We start from the raw sequence: 13,597 nt of genomic DNA, 5'->3' as shown, positions 1-13,597 counted from the left end.
AGGACACGCCAGACACACACACACACACTGGAGTCATTTGAAAGCTGATATTTGTTTTGTGAAGCTGCTGGTTTTGTAAACCACCCACAAGTTGTTTACTTGGGAACAAACTATATCTAGCTTGATGTTTCTGTTCTTTTTTTTTTATTTTTCCTACACAGCATGTGATTGTCATCCGGTCGGAGCGGCGGGGAAGACGTGTAACCAGACGACGGGCCAGTGTCCCTGCAAGGACGGAGTGACGGGAATCACCTGCAACCGATGTGCCAAAGGTTACCAGCAGAGCCGCTCGCCCATCGCTCCCTGCATCAGTAAGAACTTACCATCACCTTAACGCGAGAGAGAGAGAGAGAGAGAGAGAGCGAGAGAGAGAGAGAGAGGGCTCCCACTGTTTTAATAAGTGATAGACTTCATTATTTGGAGATTAACTAATTATTTATATGCTTTATAGATTTGTAAAAAATCCCTTTGAATGATTACAAAGAAAGTCTTCTTCTTCTATTCAGCCTTCAGGTCTGCAGCAACAAATTAAACAGCTCCAGCACCGTCTTTCAATGTTCTCCTCCATGTTAGTTTATGAGACACGAACCAAACAAACAAATTCAAGGACACGTAAAATACTTTTTCCTCAAAGTTGGTTTCCTGTCATTTTAGGTATTTCTAACAAAAGATGTAAGTTCAAGTTTTTAATAAGAGTTATTTGATGTGATAGAAACGGGATGAACGTCATGAGCGGCACCAAATGTGCAAGATGGCAGCGACGGTGTATGGGAAGTTTTGGCTTCATTTCTAGATCGTGGGAGAACGTGGAGACGTGTTCATCTTTATAGACAATCTACACATTATATATTTCAACTGTCCGCACCTCAATCCTCTTTGGCGGAGAAGTTTATACTCTGACAGGAAGTTGAATAACAGCCCAAGGTGCAACGCGGCTCTTACGCTGCGGAACGTTCCGTCATTCAGGGCTTTCAGGTCAAGATATCGGTCAACAGTGAGAACTCAGTGTATTTCCTTCATCAACCAGCAGCTTCTTCTTATTCAAAATGAATTGATTTCACTCAGACCCATTGCCAAGCGCGCTCAGCCAAATCCTGCAGCTTTGATTCAGGCTCCACCAGCGATAGCAAATCTGATAATTACCTCAGGACAGGACCTGAAAAGGACAGGACATGTTGTTATGCATGAATTCATGGCTCACACTCATCTTGTGTTATTTTTATACCCCTGTTCCATTATTTTGGATAGATGTTTGGCTGTTTAAACCAGAGCCTGGATAAACAGACCATTACTGCTTGCCTAACATGGCCTTGTGTGCCTTCAACACCGTTAACGGTCCGTCTCACAATAAATCCCCAGAATGAGTCCAGGGGAATGATGGCTGATATGTTTATTGGCTGTATCTGCTGCCTGCAGATTCCAGGCGCTCGGCAATAAACGCCAGCGCCTCACAGAAACAGAGATGCGTCGCTATAGTAGCTGCTGCAAATGCGACGCATCAAGTAGTCGGCTGGCACCAACAGATAAGATAAAGGTCTGGGAGGTCACGCGCACACCAGCAATCGTCCGCTGTGTTACCGGGGTTACATTTCCGATAGATGGAAATTAGACCGAGAATCAGAGTTTGGCTGGAAACCACAGCGATCATTTAAACCTGTGAAGCTGCTGGAGCAGGATTTCTTTTCGTTTTGTTGGTGTAAAAAGGAGGAAATGGGCTTTTTAAAGAGCAGAATATATTTGGTTTCTCATATATTTTTGGTTTTAATAGAACAATATTAAATATTTGTGCTCTCTACCTCCCTGCCAGCTCCGACTTTAACAAGACTGCCGGCTTTGGCTCTCTTCAACTGTAACACATGCACCACAATGAGGAGGGAACAAGGCATTAACAGGAAACTCACTTTCTTACATATTTTTCCACAAATCGGTGTCATTAACAGAACATCGTGTTAAAGTATTTTTTTCGTATATGTGCTCAGGGGTCAAACGTTGCTCTAGAGGAGGCGTTTTTACGGCGAATATCATCACACAAGTTGTATTTTCTTTTCATTGCCAAATGATGCAAAAGTGAAATACATGTGTTTATTCCTCTTTGTCACAGAGATCCCAGTTGCATCTCCCACAGCGACGTACAGCAGCTACGAGGAGCCGTCAGGTGAGCGACACGTAAAACCACAAAACATCATATTTCGTACACACAAACTAACGCACAGATTTCCAGCACATGCATGTTGTTCCATCCATTCACCGCAGCACACGTCGACTAAACACTAAACACACATCAGTGAGGTCTGAGAGCGCCGCTGATGTAAACTCCAGATATTTTGCCAGTGCTCCCTGTGGCCTCGTTGCTTGTATTCCCAGCCTGCCCTGCAGCCTCCCCAGGGCTGCAGCCCTAATCTGATTACATGCTTCATTTGCACCAGTTTGTATTTCAATCAAGTCTGGCTGCACCAGCACTGGAGCGCTGCCTGACCCCATTGTTCATGTGCCTGCTGACATCAGAACATGTGCCACAGCGATATTTACCTGCAGGTTCTAATTGTCCATTGTCCATGTGTGTAATTACCCAGAAGGAGGACGAACAAACCTGTTGCCTCGGCTGTTAATTTATTCACTTACAGTACATCACCATGATACAGGCTTGTGTGAATGGGCTGACTCACTCCTGGTCGTCGATCAGCGTCTGACGAGAGTGGCGCCACTGACTTTGCTGAGCTTTGTTGTGAGTCCCACTCTCTGCTGCCGGGGCTGTTAGGAGTTTGGACTCCCGTCAGCAACTCCACACAGACACCACCCTCCAAATTAGGAGCAGTGTGGTCCCCAGGGACCCCGCGGAAAGAACGTGGCACTGCTGCGGAGACGCACAAAGGGGGCATTTGTCCTCGCAGCAGGAGATTGGACCTTAATGAGAGCAGGGGGTGTAATGGCCCAATGCGGCGATTGCGCTCAGGGGCTAATGGGCAACGTCAGCTATCAAAGAGAGGTATGATGAAGGCCCCCAGGGGCCAGTGGGAGATGAAGCGCCCCCCACCCCCACCACCACCACCACCCCACCCCCGCCCTCACCACTTCATTTACATGGAAATCAGGCATGCTCGATATGGACTCGTCAAATTCATTTACTTTGGGATTTCCTCTTTTCTTATTGCTCCCGCCACCCCAGAAAAAGCAGCCAGGCATTCCAGCAGAAACGCTTTCTCTACATACATGAATTCGATTCCTCATCCCACGTCCCAAAACGCTCTTCTTTTTTTTTTTTTTTTTGAGAGGGAGGAGAGGGGCGTTTTTTTCTTCCTCCATCATTACCCAGGCAACCTCATTCACACAGAGTATAATGGGGAAGAAAGGGGAAGACTGGACAGAGGGCTGGAAGAAATAATGAAGTTTGTCCATATTCAGGGAAGCTGAAAGGTCCCCTCTCTCTCTCGACTGCCCCCCTCCTTTCCCGTCAGACTGCCCAGCCCAGCTTTCCCACCCCCCTAGAAAAGAGCACAAGGCTTATTGCTCTGGGAGAGGTGGAGTGGGAGGGGGGGGGGGGGGGACACAATGCTCGGAGATGATCTGGTTCCAATTTGTGTCAGTCACTGGGAAGTGGAGGGAAACAAATGATTTCAATTTTCGGTTCGGCCTCCGGTGCCACCGCCGGTTCGCTCATTACATAAAAGGTACGAGGCGCGGTGACAAAGCGACGGCAGTGGCCATCGATAAAAAAAAGCCCTTCGGCATGCAGGTACACACGCGCTGGTGCAAGAGGGACATTAATCTTAAGTCTGTGCTACTCAGACGCCGCAAAGGTTCCCTGCTAATTTTTTGGTAAAAGGTCACGAACTAATTTCTCCCCCGCGACCTTCTCTTGTGCGGCGGTGACCTCCGCGGAGCTCGGAGATCGCACAATGCATGCCAGGACAGTGACGAGGCAGCAGTGGAAACGTTGGGAGGAGTGTGGTGGAAGTGTGTTGACAGACACAGGAGGATGTGTGTCAGCCTGAAGCCATTTCACCGTGGCACTTTGAAGGCATCTTTAAAACCCCCGGGGGCGCGAACAGTGTAACGCAACGAAGCCCATCCAGCTGGAGTCTGGCCTGATGATACTGAAACACACTTGTGGTGTTACCACCGCCGCAGGGTGAAATTTGCCGTCTGACTCTTACTCTTTCTTTCCCTCACCCCCCCCCCTCCCTCCCTCCCCCTTCTTTCTTTCCCCAGATTGTGAATCACACTGCAAAGCTTCCAAGGGAAAGATGAAGATCACCATGAAGAAGTACTGTAAAAAAGACTACGGTGAGTGAGTCCAGTTTTCAGGAATGTGTGCTGCCCGGCCTCAGCCAGCAGTCAAGAGGTCAGATGTCTCGATTAATCAGATGCCGAGCGCAGCCGACCCACACCCTGGTGCTGCGCTCCAGTTTTTATTGACAGTTGACGTACACAGTCTCAGGTCATGTCCACTAAAACAGATTTTATGTGAAAACATATGTTTCTCTCTCTCTCTCTTTGAATCTAGAGGGTCTATAAACGGTGTGCGTGGACACTTAAAACGGAGCTTTTCACAACTATGAGCCAATATTCTCTCACTTTGAATTTCTCTTTTTAATCCTTTAGTTACAGGTGTGTTCATGACGCATCTTTCTTTTCTTAAAAACGAGCTGTGTTAGCCTGGGTCAACAAGGAAGAAGGGGAACAAACCGAGGACAGACAATAATAGTGGACCAGCTGGGAATAAAGAAACTGAAGTCTGGAAACGCTGCTGGGCCTGTGTTAGTTTGAAAACTCCGGGGCTGCGTTTCAGTCAGGACGAGCAGAAACGGAGATGTTTGGAAATGATGACGTAGACACCCACAGCCGCTCGCTGATGAAAAATAACGCCCAAAATGTTCCACAACCGAAAGACTAAGAGAACACATTAAATCATAAAAAGAAAAACTGGGTAATTGCGGTTATTGACTCTCTCCAGTCGTCTCAATTACTCAATTAGGACACACCCGGAATGAACGCCGCCTTTTTTGATGTTGAGTTCATCTCAAGATCTTTTTGGATTTGTATTCCTCAATTTTATTGAATAAAACAAACCCCTCTGCACCTTCCAACCCTGCAGAGCGTGTGCTCGTACGCTCGTCCGCCCGCTCGGCCTCGGGCGTTTGGCAAAAGCCTCGGGCATTTTCCAGCAAACGCAGAAATGATAAGAGAAGCCAAAACACACAGGAATCCCATTAAGTTGTCAGTGAATCAACAGAACAAGTGATGCAGCTGAAACAAATCCAACGAGGTAAACAAATATAATGTTCCGGGCTCAGAAATGATGGATTAAAAATGTTAAGTCAAACAAGTCAACACCTTGGAACAAGAAGGACATTTGATGTTGTGATGATCAATTATACAGATCGATTGCCTGTCAACAAAAACCACAGCAATAGAAGTGTAATATCTGTCACTACCCGACTGCACATTCATCCATGATCCACTCTGCTCTTGGGATTTTCTGCACCATGAATCACTGCGACATCATTTATCTTTTGGTTTATCTGTTATCGTTTGATAACTGTGAGGCAGAACTCTCCTCACGTGGCAGACGACACTCCGGAGAAAGTCCGAAGCCTCTCACTCGGACGCTTTCGCTCACACTTAAGAGCTGAAGAATGCATCTCCGGAGACCCTCTGCATTTTTCTTTTACGTTTTTTTTCCTTTTAACTTTGCATCGTTAGTAACTTGAAGAATAACTGTCATTGAGATTTCAGTGGAAAAGCTGATGTAAATTTGAGCACGAGCCAGTTGTAGTAAAACGTTCGTCACTGTTCCCTCTGCTGTGATTCTTTCAGCCCCTCTAATGTTGATGTATTTCACTCGAAATCATCACCAGAAAAACCTCATCAACTGTCTGTCAGCAAACCAGCTCTGTGCACTTTGAACAGCGTCCAGCAGAAGAACGGCCAAACGTATTTTATTCCCCCTCTAAAAGTTGAGTAAATACTAATTCAGGCCATTTGTTGCATTTTGCCTCGGGAGCCAAATTCAGAGATTATTCATATTCCCACCGACTCGAATCTTCATCTTCGGAGCTGAGAGCGACCCTGCATCTATAAATCAGTCGGGCTGATTCGAGCAGCACGGGTGGTTCCTCTAAAGTGTCTGGAAGCGGATGAGCCACCCTGAGGCAGGACGGCCGCCATCGTTGCTTCGCGTCCACTCCCCCCCCCCCCCCCTCCCCGGCCTCGGTGTAATTCATTTCTCAGGCCTGTCGCTTCGCTTTTGTGGGTCTTCAGAGTCTCTCCTCTGTTCTTCTGGGGGCCACAACCCTGATGTGTGAGTGCTGGTGCAGGCCCCCCCCAGGGGTCACGGGAAGGGGCCCTCTGTTTAAACACAGTTGTGCGCTGTGCCGGCACCGAGCATTCCTCGGGGCACAAACAGGTGGTAAATTAGGCAGACGGTGACGGATTGCCACCCCGGAGAGAAAGAAATATGTTTTGTTTATTCAATTTTTGTTTTTCATCACTGCCGTAGCTACGGAGACGGCGGGCACAAAGGGATTATATTCTCGCCCGAAACCCTCCTCTGCACACACGTACCCTCCCTCTCCCTGCCACCGGGAGGACAATGAATCAAAGGGCCGCGTGTTTACCGATGCTCCGGGGTGGCGCTCAAAGGCAGAGCGCCCCGAGCCTCCCCGGCCGCCCCTCTGTGCTCACCCAAGGGTTGCAGGTCCCTGATCATTCACTCAGCTGATAACCAGAGGGGACAGGGGCCTCACAGCGGTAATTAAGCAAGCTCTAATTTCATTAGCCCCGGCTTGTTGGTGGCATGCTGTGTCAAGCCGCAGCACACTGCCCGCAGAAGATAAACCCAGTGGGAAGTTGGGCTGTGACGGAGGCGCAGTTGGCAGCCATTGTGCAGGAGCAGGATCATCGAACACTTATCTCTTCTCTTTCACCGTCGCTCTCACCAAACACCGTGCACCATTTCCTAATAGATTGTTTGACCCCCGGGCGCTCAGTCTCACTTCAGCTCCAACCGAGTGGCAGAAGGTGTGTGTGTGTGTGTGTGTGTGTGTTTGAATACTCTGAGAACACACTTGAGAGAGAAAGCGAGGCAGACACCGACACAGAGACTGAGGCCGGACGCCGTCAGCCGAGAGGAGAGCGCTATCTCCGCTGGATTCTCACGCTGCGGAGTTGGATGGAACTCTGGGAGCAGAACCCGGATAGCTCATGAGGTCGGAAACACATCCTGATTCTCCTGGAACTTTTTCTGTGGCTGGGAAGACAAATAGTGGAACCCCCCCCTCCCTCCTGCACACAAGCCCCCCTCCTCACACACCCTTTATGTGTGTGGATGAAGGAGAGCGCTGCGATGAATGGCAGGGCTGTGAGAGCTCGCTCTCCTCAGCCCAACAAACCGTCTTTCTTCTGAAATTGTGTGCAATTTGCTCACGCCACGCATTGACACACATACTCAAACGCCGCCACTCCTCCGGTTCTCCTCGTTCTTGGCAGCAGAGCGGGATGACTGATGGACGCAGAAGGTGATCATGTTCAGCCAGAGGGGCGAAGAAAAGGCTAACGTACCGAGCATATCAGAATCAAACAATGGGAATCAAAAGCTCTTTCTCTGGGCAGGAAATAGAGTTATAACACTTTTCAAGTCCGTGCCCTGACAATTTATGTGAATGAATTATACATGAGGGGTTAAATAGATAAATATAAAATGTGTCCAGACAATATCCGCACGACGGGGTCCTGACTTTGTGTCGTTACATGTTAGGAACGTCACCGACAAGCCCACTTCCTCCAGAGAGTCTCCTGCCACGTTCTCACTCGGACATTATTCAGAGTTTTTACGCTTTTGACGTTTGCGATCTGGCATCAGGAGATTATCCGTAGTTCAGTGTATGTCTGGAAGCAGTTAAATCATATCAGGATGTTTTTTTTTATCACACTTGCAATTCCACGACCTGACAATTTATGATCCTGTGTGTCTATCGAACTGAAAAACATTAAATGGGTTAAACATCGAAGATAAATATAAGATTTTGTCCCAGGCATCGCAAGTGTTTCCCATCATCTAATCCCATCTTCTTCAGATTAGATTAGATTTCACAATTGCAAGTGAACACCCCCCGAAAGTTAATCGCACATTCCTGAGTAAACCCACTTCACCTCAAGTACAGATTAGCTCCGTCGCTGCTGAGCTGTTTACCTCTTGTTCGAATCAGTGTGATGAAGTAATGGCGGCTTCGTCGGACAGAGAATCGACGCAGGGGAGCCTCTGCAGAGGAAGCTTTACTCATTTCCTCATATTAAAATATCTGCCACAAGTGGTGCTCCAATAGTTACCAGGTCCAGGATGAAGTAGCCTGAGGTAGCGGGTGCTCAGATGTTCGCACTCCGGTCTCGTACATGATCGACTCAGGATTTCATACTGTTTGCAGATGTGACGATTTTCTGCAAAGTTCTTCCTTTAGACATTTTTCTGCAAAAAAAACCAAAAAAAAAACGAACAAAACAAATTCTCTGCCTTATGCAGGGAAGTGGGCTTGAGTCTTGAAGCCTTTGTGTTTGAGCGCTATGACAACGGTTGCAGTGATAAGGAGAATGTTCAGGAGTAAAGGTCAAAGGTCAGAGATGAGGGGAGCAATCTCGGGTTCGGGCTGAACAGCTGCTTTTATTAGACCTTTTATATACGACGTTGGCATCGCTAGTTACCTTATTCAGAATAAAACATTCGATCATTTACATGAGCTGCTAATAAATGATTCTGTTCCGCTACGTCACCGAAATCACCATTTCGGGGGTTTTCTTTCTAATTTTTGCAAAAGCTGCAACTCCTTTTTATTTTTCCATCTTGTTCACATCCAGGTGTTCAGGTCAGGCAGTGTCTAATTATTGGTGTCCATGTAAACATAGTCACTGATTCCCAGCCTTGTCTGATTTAAGATTTTCTCATGTATTCCTGGAAGTTTTAAGTGTTTATCCATGTTCATTATTTAAACTGTCACTTATCTTTAGCCTTTCCACCATTTCTCTATCACCTAACTATCGTTTTCAACAATTCCCCCCCTACTTTGAGCTAACAACTGCATTTAGACTTCTCTGATCACATGCCAGCACTCTCAGTCACAGCATGTGTTGTTCAGGTATTGAGTCAACGTGTGGACAAAGTTACCCTGCAGTACAAACAGTGGGGTACAGGAGGTACAGCACACGTCTCGTTAGGAATCACTGCTTCATGATGTGAAGGTGATTTAATCCAGTTTCTTTCTCTTCTCCGCCACCAGCTGTTCAAGTGCACGTTCTGAAAGGAGACAAAGCCGGCGAGTGGTGGAAGTTCACCGTCAACATCATTTCCGTCTACAAACAAGGTGAGCACCGCATCCGCCGCGGGGACCAGCTGCTGTGGGTGCGCGCCAAGGACGTGGCCTGCAAATGCCCCAAGATCAAGCCCGGGAGGAAGTACCTGCTCCTGGGCACAGACGACGACTCCCCCGGGCAAAGCGGCGTGGTGGCGGACAAGGGGAGTCTGCTCATCCCCTGGAAGGACCTGTGGGGCCGCCGGCTGAGGAAGTTCCAACAGCGCGACAAGAGGGGAAAGTGCTAAAAGTAGCTGGAGAGGGGAGGAAGAGAGAGAGAGAGAGAGAGAGAGCTTGAGGTAGAGGTCGAGGCAAAAATAACGCCTCTATTCTGGGATGGATGCAAGGAGGAGGAGAGGATGGATGGGTTCAAAAATAAACTGGAAGAATAAAAAGATGGAGAGAGACACAGGGGAAAAGTAGGAGAGACGGGGAATGACTGAGTGCTGCTGCTCTGAGGTGGAGCGAAGAGATTAGATTGTTTTTTTTAGGAACTTTTGTGAAGGAGCTCATTCTACAACTTTCTGTTCGTCTTTCAAGGTTTGTTTTGTAGTGTAATTGCAGAGTTTGCACCTAATATTGCAGATATGTCACATCCTGACTATTTCACCCCACGACGCCGTTTCCCCTCGTTCGGCTGTTTTGAAGAGCGATGCGTCTGCTGTGTCACCCAGAGGATCTTTTTCCTCTGTGTCCAAGAAGAGTCACAGCACGCCACCGCAGGACTCCACTCATGCATGAGCCAAACTTTGGAGAAACTTTTTCAGCAGCTGAAAGTGATAAAATTGTGAAATAGCCTGTAACTGTGGTCAGATTTTACCTGAGGACCCTCGGCTCATATAGCTGTTTTCAGACGTGTACTCCGGAGAATCTCCGCAAAATGCAGGAGAAGCTCCGCAGCCCCCTCTGGAGAATGTCCGGAGCTCAGAGCAGCGTCTGAAAGCAGCTTATATCCGAGTGTCACCTCGGTGTTGCGGGAACAAAATGCCATATGACGATCCTCTCCTCATTCTGTACAATGATCTATTTACATGCAAGTATCGATGTATCAGCAGTTTGTTGTGGTTGTGACCTCTGCGATGTAAAGTAACCACATGTGCATACATAGACATTTTAAGTAGATGGTGCCGTAGCATCAACTAGACGTAGAGTAGAACGTGTCAACCATGCACTTACTTTCACTAGTCAGGACGTTTTAGAACATATGAGATATGTTCAAGATTATTTTTAGCGTGGCGTCCGAAAAAGAAAGGAATCCCAACCTGTACAGATAAACACCCAGCTCACGTCACAGCTCAAATGTGTCACGGCCACGGAGACGTCTCACACAAGAGCATAAACACGAGTGGAAGGTAACTCTGCTCGTTTCACTGTCAACGTCCGTTACTACTCATTTGGCTTTGACAGTCACGTGGTGGCATTTTAAGTTTTGTGTGAGACGTCTCGGATTTTAAGTCCGACGTCCCAAAATATTTGCAGGTGAGCGTTGGTGAAGTCTCACGAAAATATCGACCTATCACAGCAAATCCTCAAACCACTGACACGCTGCATGCTCACTATTTACTGTTGCTGCCTAACAACGATTGTGAATTATGTACACATTTTATTTGTATCCAGTATTCGGTGTGGTCGGAGAAGAACCTGTGGAGCGATGGAATATCACGTTTTATCGTGCGAACGTTCGTCACCTCAAAGCGTCGTGTTGACGATCGGACTTCCGCCATCAAGACTTGGTACTCGACAAAAAGGCATGAGCGAATGTCTACGTGTTATATAGCTGTATAGTATTACTTTTTGTTGTTGTTAAACATTAACTAGATGATCTCCATGTGAACTTAACCAGACTCTTTAAATGCTACAAGCTTAACAAATGGAAAGACAAATAAATGAATGTCAGAGAAAAATAATGTCGTGTTTACCACACACACACACACACACACACACCTGATACACACACACACACCTGATACACACACACACACCTGATACACACACACACACACTCTGTGCATCAAACTGTTTGTATCTGAGATTTACAACTTGCTATTAAAAACCTCTGCCAACACATCTGTGTCGACACATTTCAACTGGTTTTGCAGGCGTTTGCATAACGGTACTCCAACCACCCCACCCCTCCCCCTCCCCCGCCCCCGCCCCTTCCTCTGCTCTCCGTAAAAAATACACCTGAATAATGATCCGCTCATGTTTATACATCGGCTTGTAAATGTTGTTTAGCAGTGTCCATTGCAAATGGTTGTGTACTGTCCCTGTAATACTAATATATTATGTTTATCACAAATGAATATATTTAATGACACATGAAACAAATGTGGCTTTTGTGTGTTTTTTTTTTTTTTTTTTAATTTTCTTTTCTTTTTGTTTTTTCGACTGTTTATTTTTTACCTTTTGCATCGAGTTGTAGACGGCTGTAATGAAAAGTATCGATAAGTGTTTGGCTATTGAACAGCCGGATAGAAGTGAAAATTAATTCATCTGAAATAAACTGTGTAAAAACAAAGTGAGTGACGACCCGAGCAGAGATTTATTTCTTTTCTTTTTTAAAGTTAATTATTCTGTCGGATTAACACAAAAAGACAGCAGCATATATACAAACATAATCAGCCATAATATTTTAACCATCCAAGGTAGAGATAGTAATAAAATGTTATATTCTCTTGCAGAAGCTTCAAGTCTGAATGATTTTGTTTTAAGAAAAAATGTGTTTTACTCACGATGTCCACTGCACTACATTACCCACAGTCCTCGGGTGTAATAGCGACATGTCTGACAGAGGAAACAAATTCAAGAAGCAGCAGGAAATTGTTTGAAAGGATCATTCGTGATGGTTTATGGGATGTGTAGTTCCCTCACGCTCCAGATAATTATGGGCCGCGTCTTGTTTCTTTGTGTTTTTTGTTTTTTTTCCAATTTTCCAATATTTCTTTGCTCTGAATCAAATGTTTTTATGGTCACGATTCAACTGGAAGCTGCTCGGCCTGGTTCCACACACGACATTCCGTCGTCATTCTAAAAGTTATAAAACACAATAAAATATAACGACTAACAGTTGTGATCAAACACTGGGAGAAGTCTGCTGCAGTTTAAAAATAGTGTGTGAAGCTATTTATAAATACAACGATTCACCGAACAGGTGAGAAAACTTACAGTGAGTCTGGGCTATAAAATAAACTTGTCTCTTTTTTAGTCACTGCAAATAAGTTGTAGTTAAATGTGTATGTCGTACATTTTTTCCCACACATACTTTCAGCTCTGCTTCATGAAATACCGGCTGCACTTAAAGGGAAATTTAGTTCCCAAACACAAACGTGTTCCCTCCTCACCCCGTCACTGTATTTATAGCACCGCACTAAGTATTTTACTGATGCCTTATATATGAAAAAATATTTAAAATGTTATTACAGGCCGTAATTTAAAGCGTCGCCGCATAAATGAAAGCGCTGGAATGTTTCTGGCAAACACGTCTCAGTGGGCTAGAATGTTTTTATCCTGCACCATGTAAGTGATGTCACAAGATAAAAACTATACAATACTTGTTCTGGGAATAAACCATTATCCCACTGTAACGTCCAGTTTTACTTAAGTAGACGATTTAAGGACTTTTTTTTAAGTGAATTCTCGAAAGGGGAGGGTCTTTGTGACACTTCTTTCTGAACATGTGAAGTCAAAAGTAAGCACGTGAATCAAAAAAAACAAAAGTTGTGCAGCGCAGGTCATCGTTTGCGTTGGACCCTGTGCCTCTTTAAACTTCATAGACAATAAGGGTTTTCTGTAAGATTGCTTTAACGCAGGCGTATTATTAAAAAGGGTGATATCACCAACGTGTCTAATCCAAACCGCAGATGTTATTGTTGTAGCCGAGAGGTTCTGGCATCAGTGGGAACCCTTAACTTGTTCCTCGGGGAGTTTTACACAAAAACACACAATCCTGAACCGTCTCCAAACGAGAGCCCATCTGTCTTGGCTCGTGCTCGGAGTATTGATATACTGCTCCTGCGATGCCCAGCGCAAAAATACTCCAAAGGGGCCAACCAATTATACAGTCACTGCTGGAAGTTCAAGCTGTGTTCTCCATTAATATCAGGCCACCAGGACCACGGGCCGTAAAAACCACCGACTCTTGGTCGACGGAGAAGAGAAACGAGGGAACTCAATGTCAGTCACATCAATGAAATCTGCGGAGGGCTGGTGCATCGTGCAGAGGAAGGACAGGACATATTAATTCTCTACTTCAGTGT

The 13,597-nt window shown here is 46.0% G+C and overlaps 1 protein-coding gene and 1 long non-coding RNA gene across 3 annotated transcripts in view; one reads left to right on the top strand and one right to left on the bottom strand.

Annotated features, from left to right (window-relative positions):
• ntn1b (netrin 1b) overlaps nt 1-11,859 on the top strand; it is a 36,275-nt gene extending 24,416 nt beyond the window's left edge. For both annotated transcript variants that reach the window (XM_069524676.1, XM_069524675.1), the window contains exons 4-7: nt 162-311; nt 2,102-2,155; nt 4,210-4,284; nt 9,270-11,859. In XM_069524676.1, coding sequence (XP_069380777.1) covers nt 162-311; nt 2,102-2,155; nt 4,210-4,284; nt 9,270-9,589 — 599 coding nt within the window. In that variant the 3' untranslated portion in view covers nt 9,590-11,859. The remainder of the gene's footprint in view (nt 1-161; nt 312-2,101; nt 2,156-4,209; nt 4,285-9,269) is intronic.
• The window catches only part of LOC138407677 (uncharacterized), a 28,037-nt gene continuing 14,856 nt past the window's right edge, over nt 417-13,597 (bottom strand). Inside the window, exon 4 of the long non-coding RNA XR_011241005.1 lies at nt 417-1,156. This is a non-coding gene — a long non-coding RNA (uncharacterized lncRNA). The remainder of the gene's footprint in view (nt 1,157-13,597) is intronic.

Source organism: Paralichthys olivaceus, chromosome 5 (genome assembly GCF_024713975.1).
Source record: "Paralichthys olivaceus isolate ysfri-2021 chromosome 5, ASM2471397v2, whole genome shotgun sequence".
Classification (NCBI taxonomy): domain Eukaryota; kingdom Metazoa; phylum Chordata; class Actinopteri; order Pleuronectiformes; family Paralichthyidae; genus Paralichthys; species Paralichthys olivaceus.
This window is presented reverse-complemented; position numbering and strand designations above follow the sequence as displayed.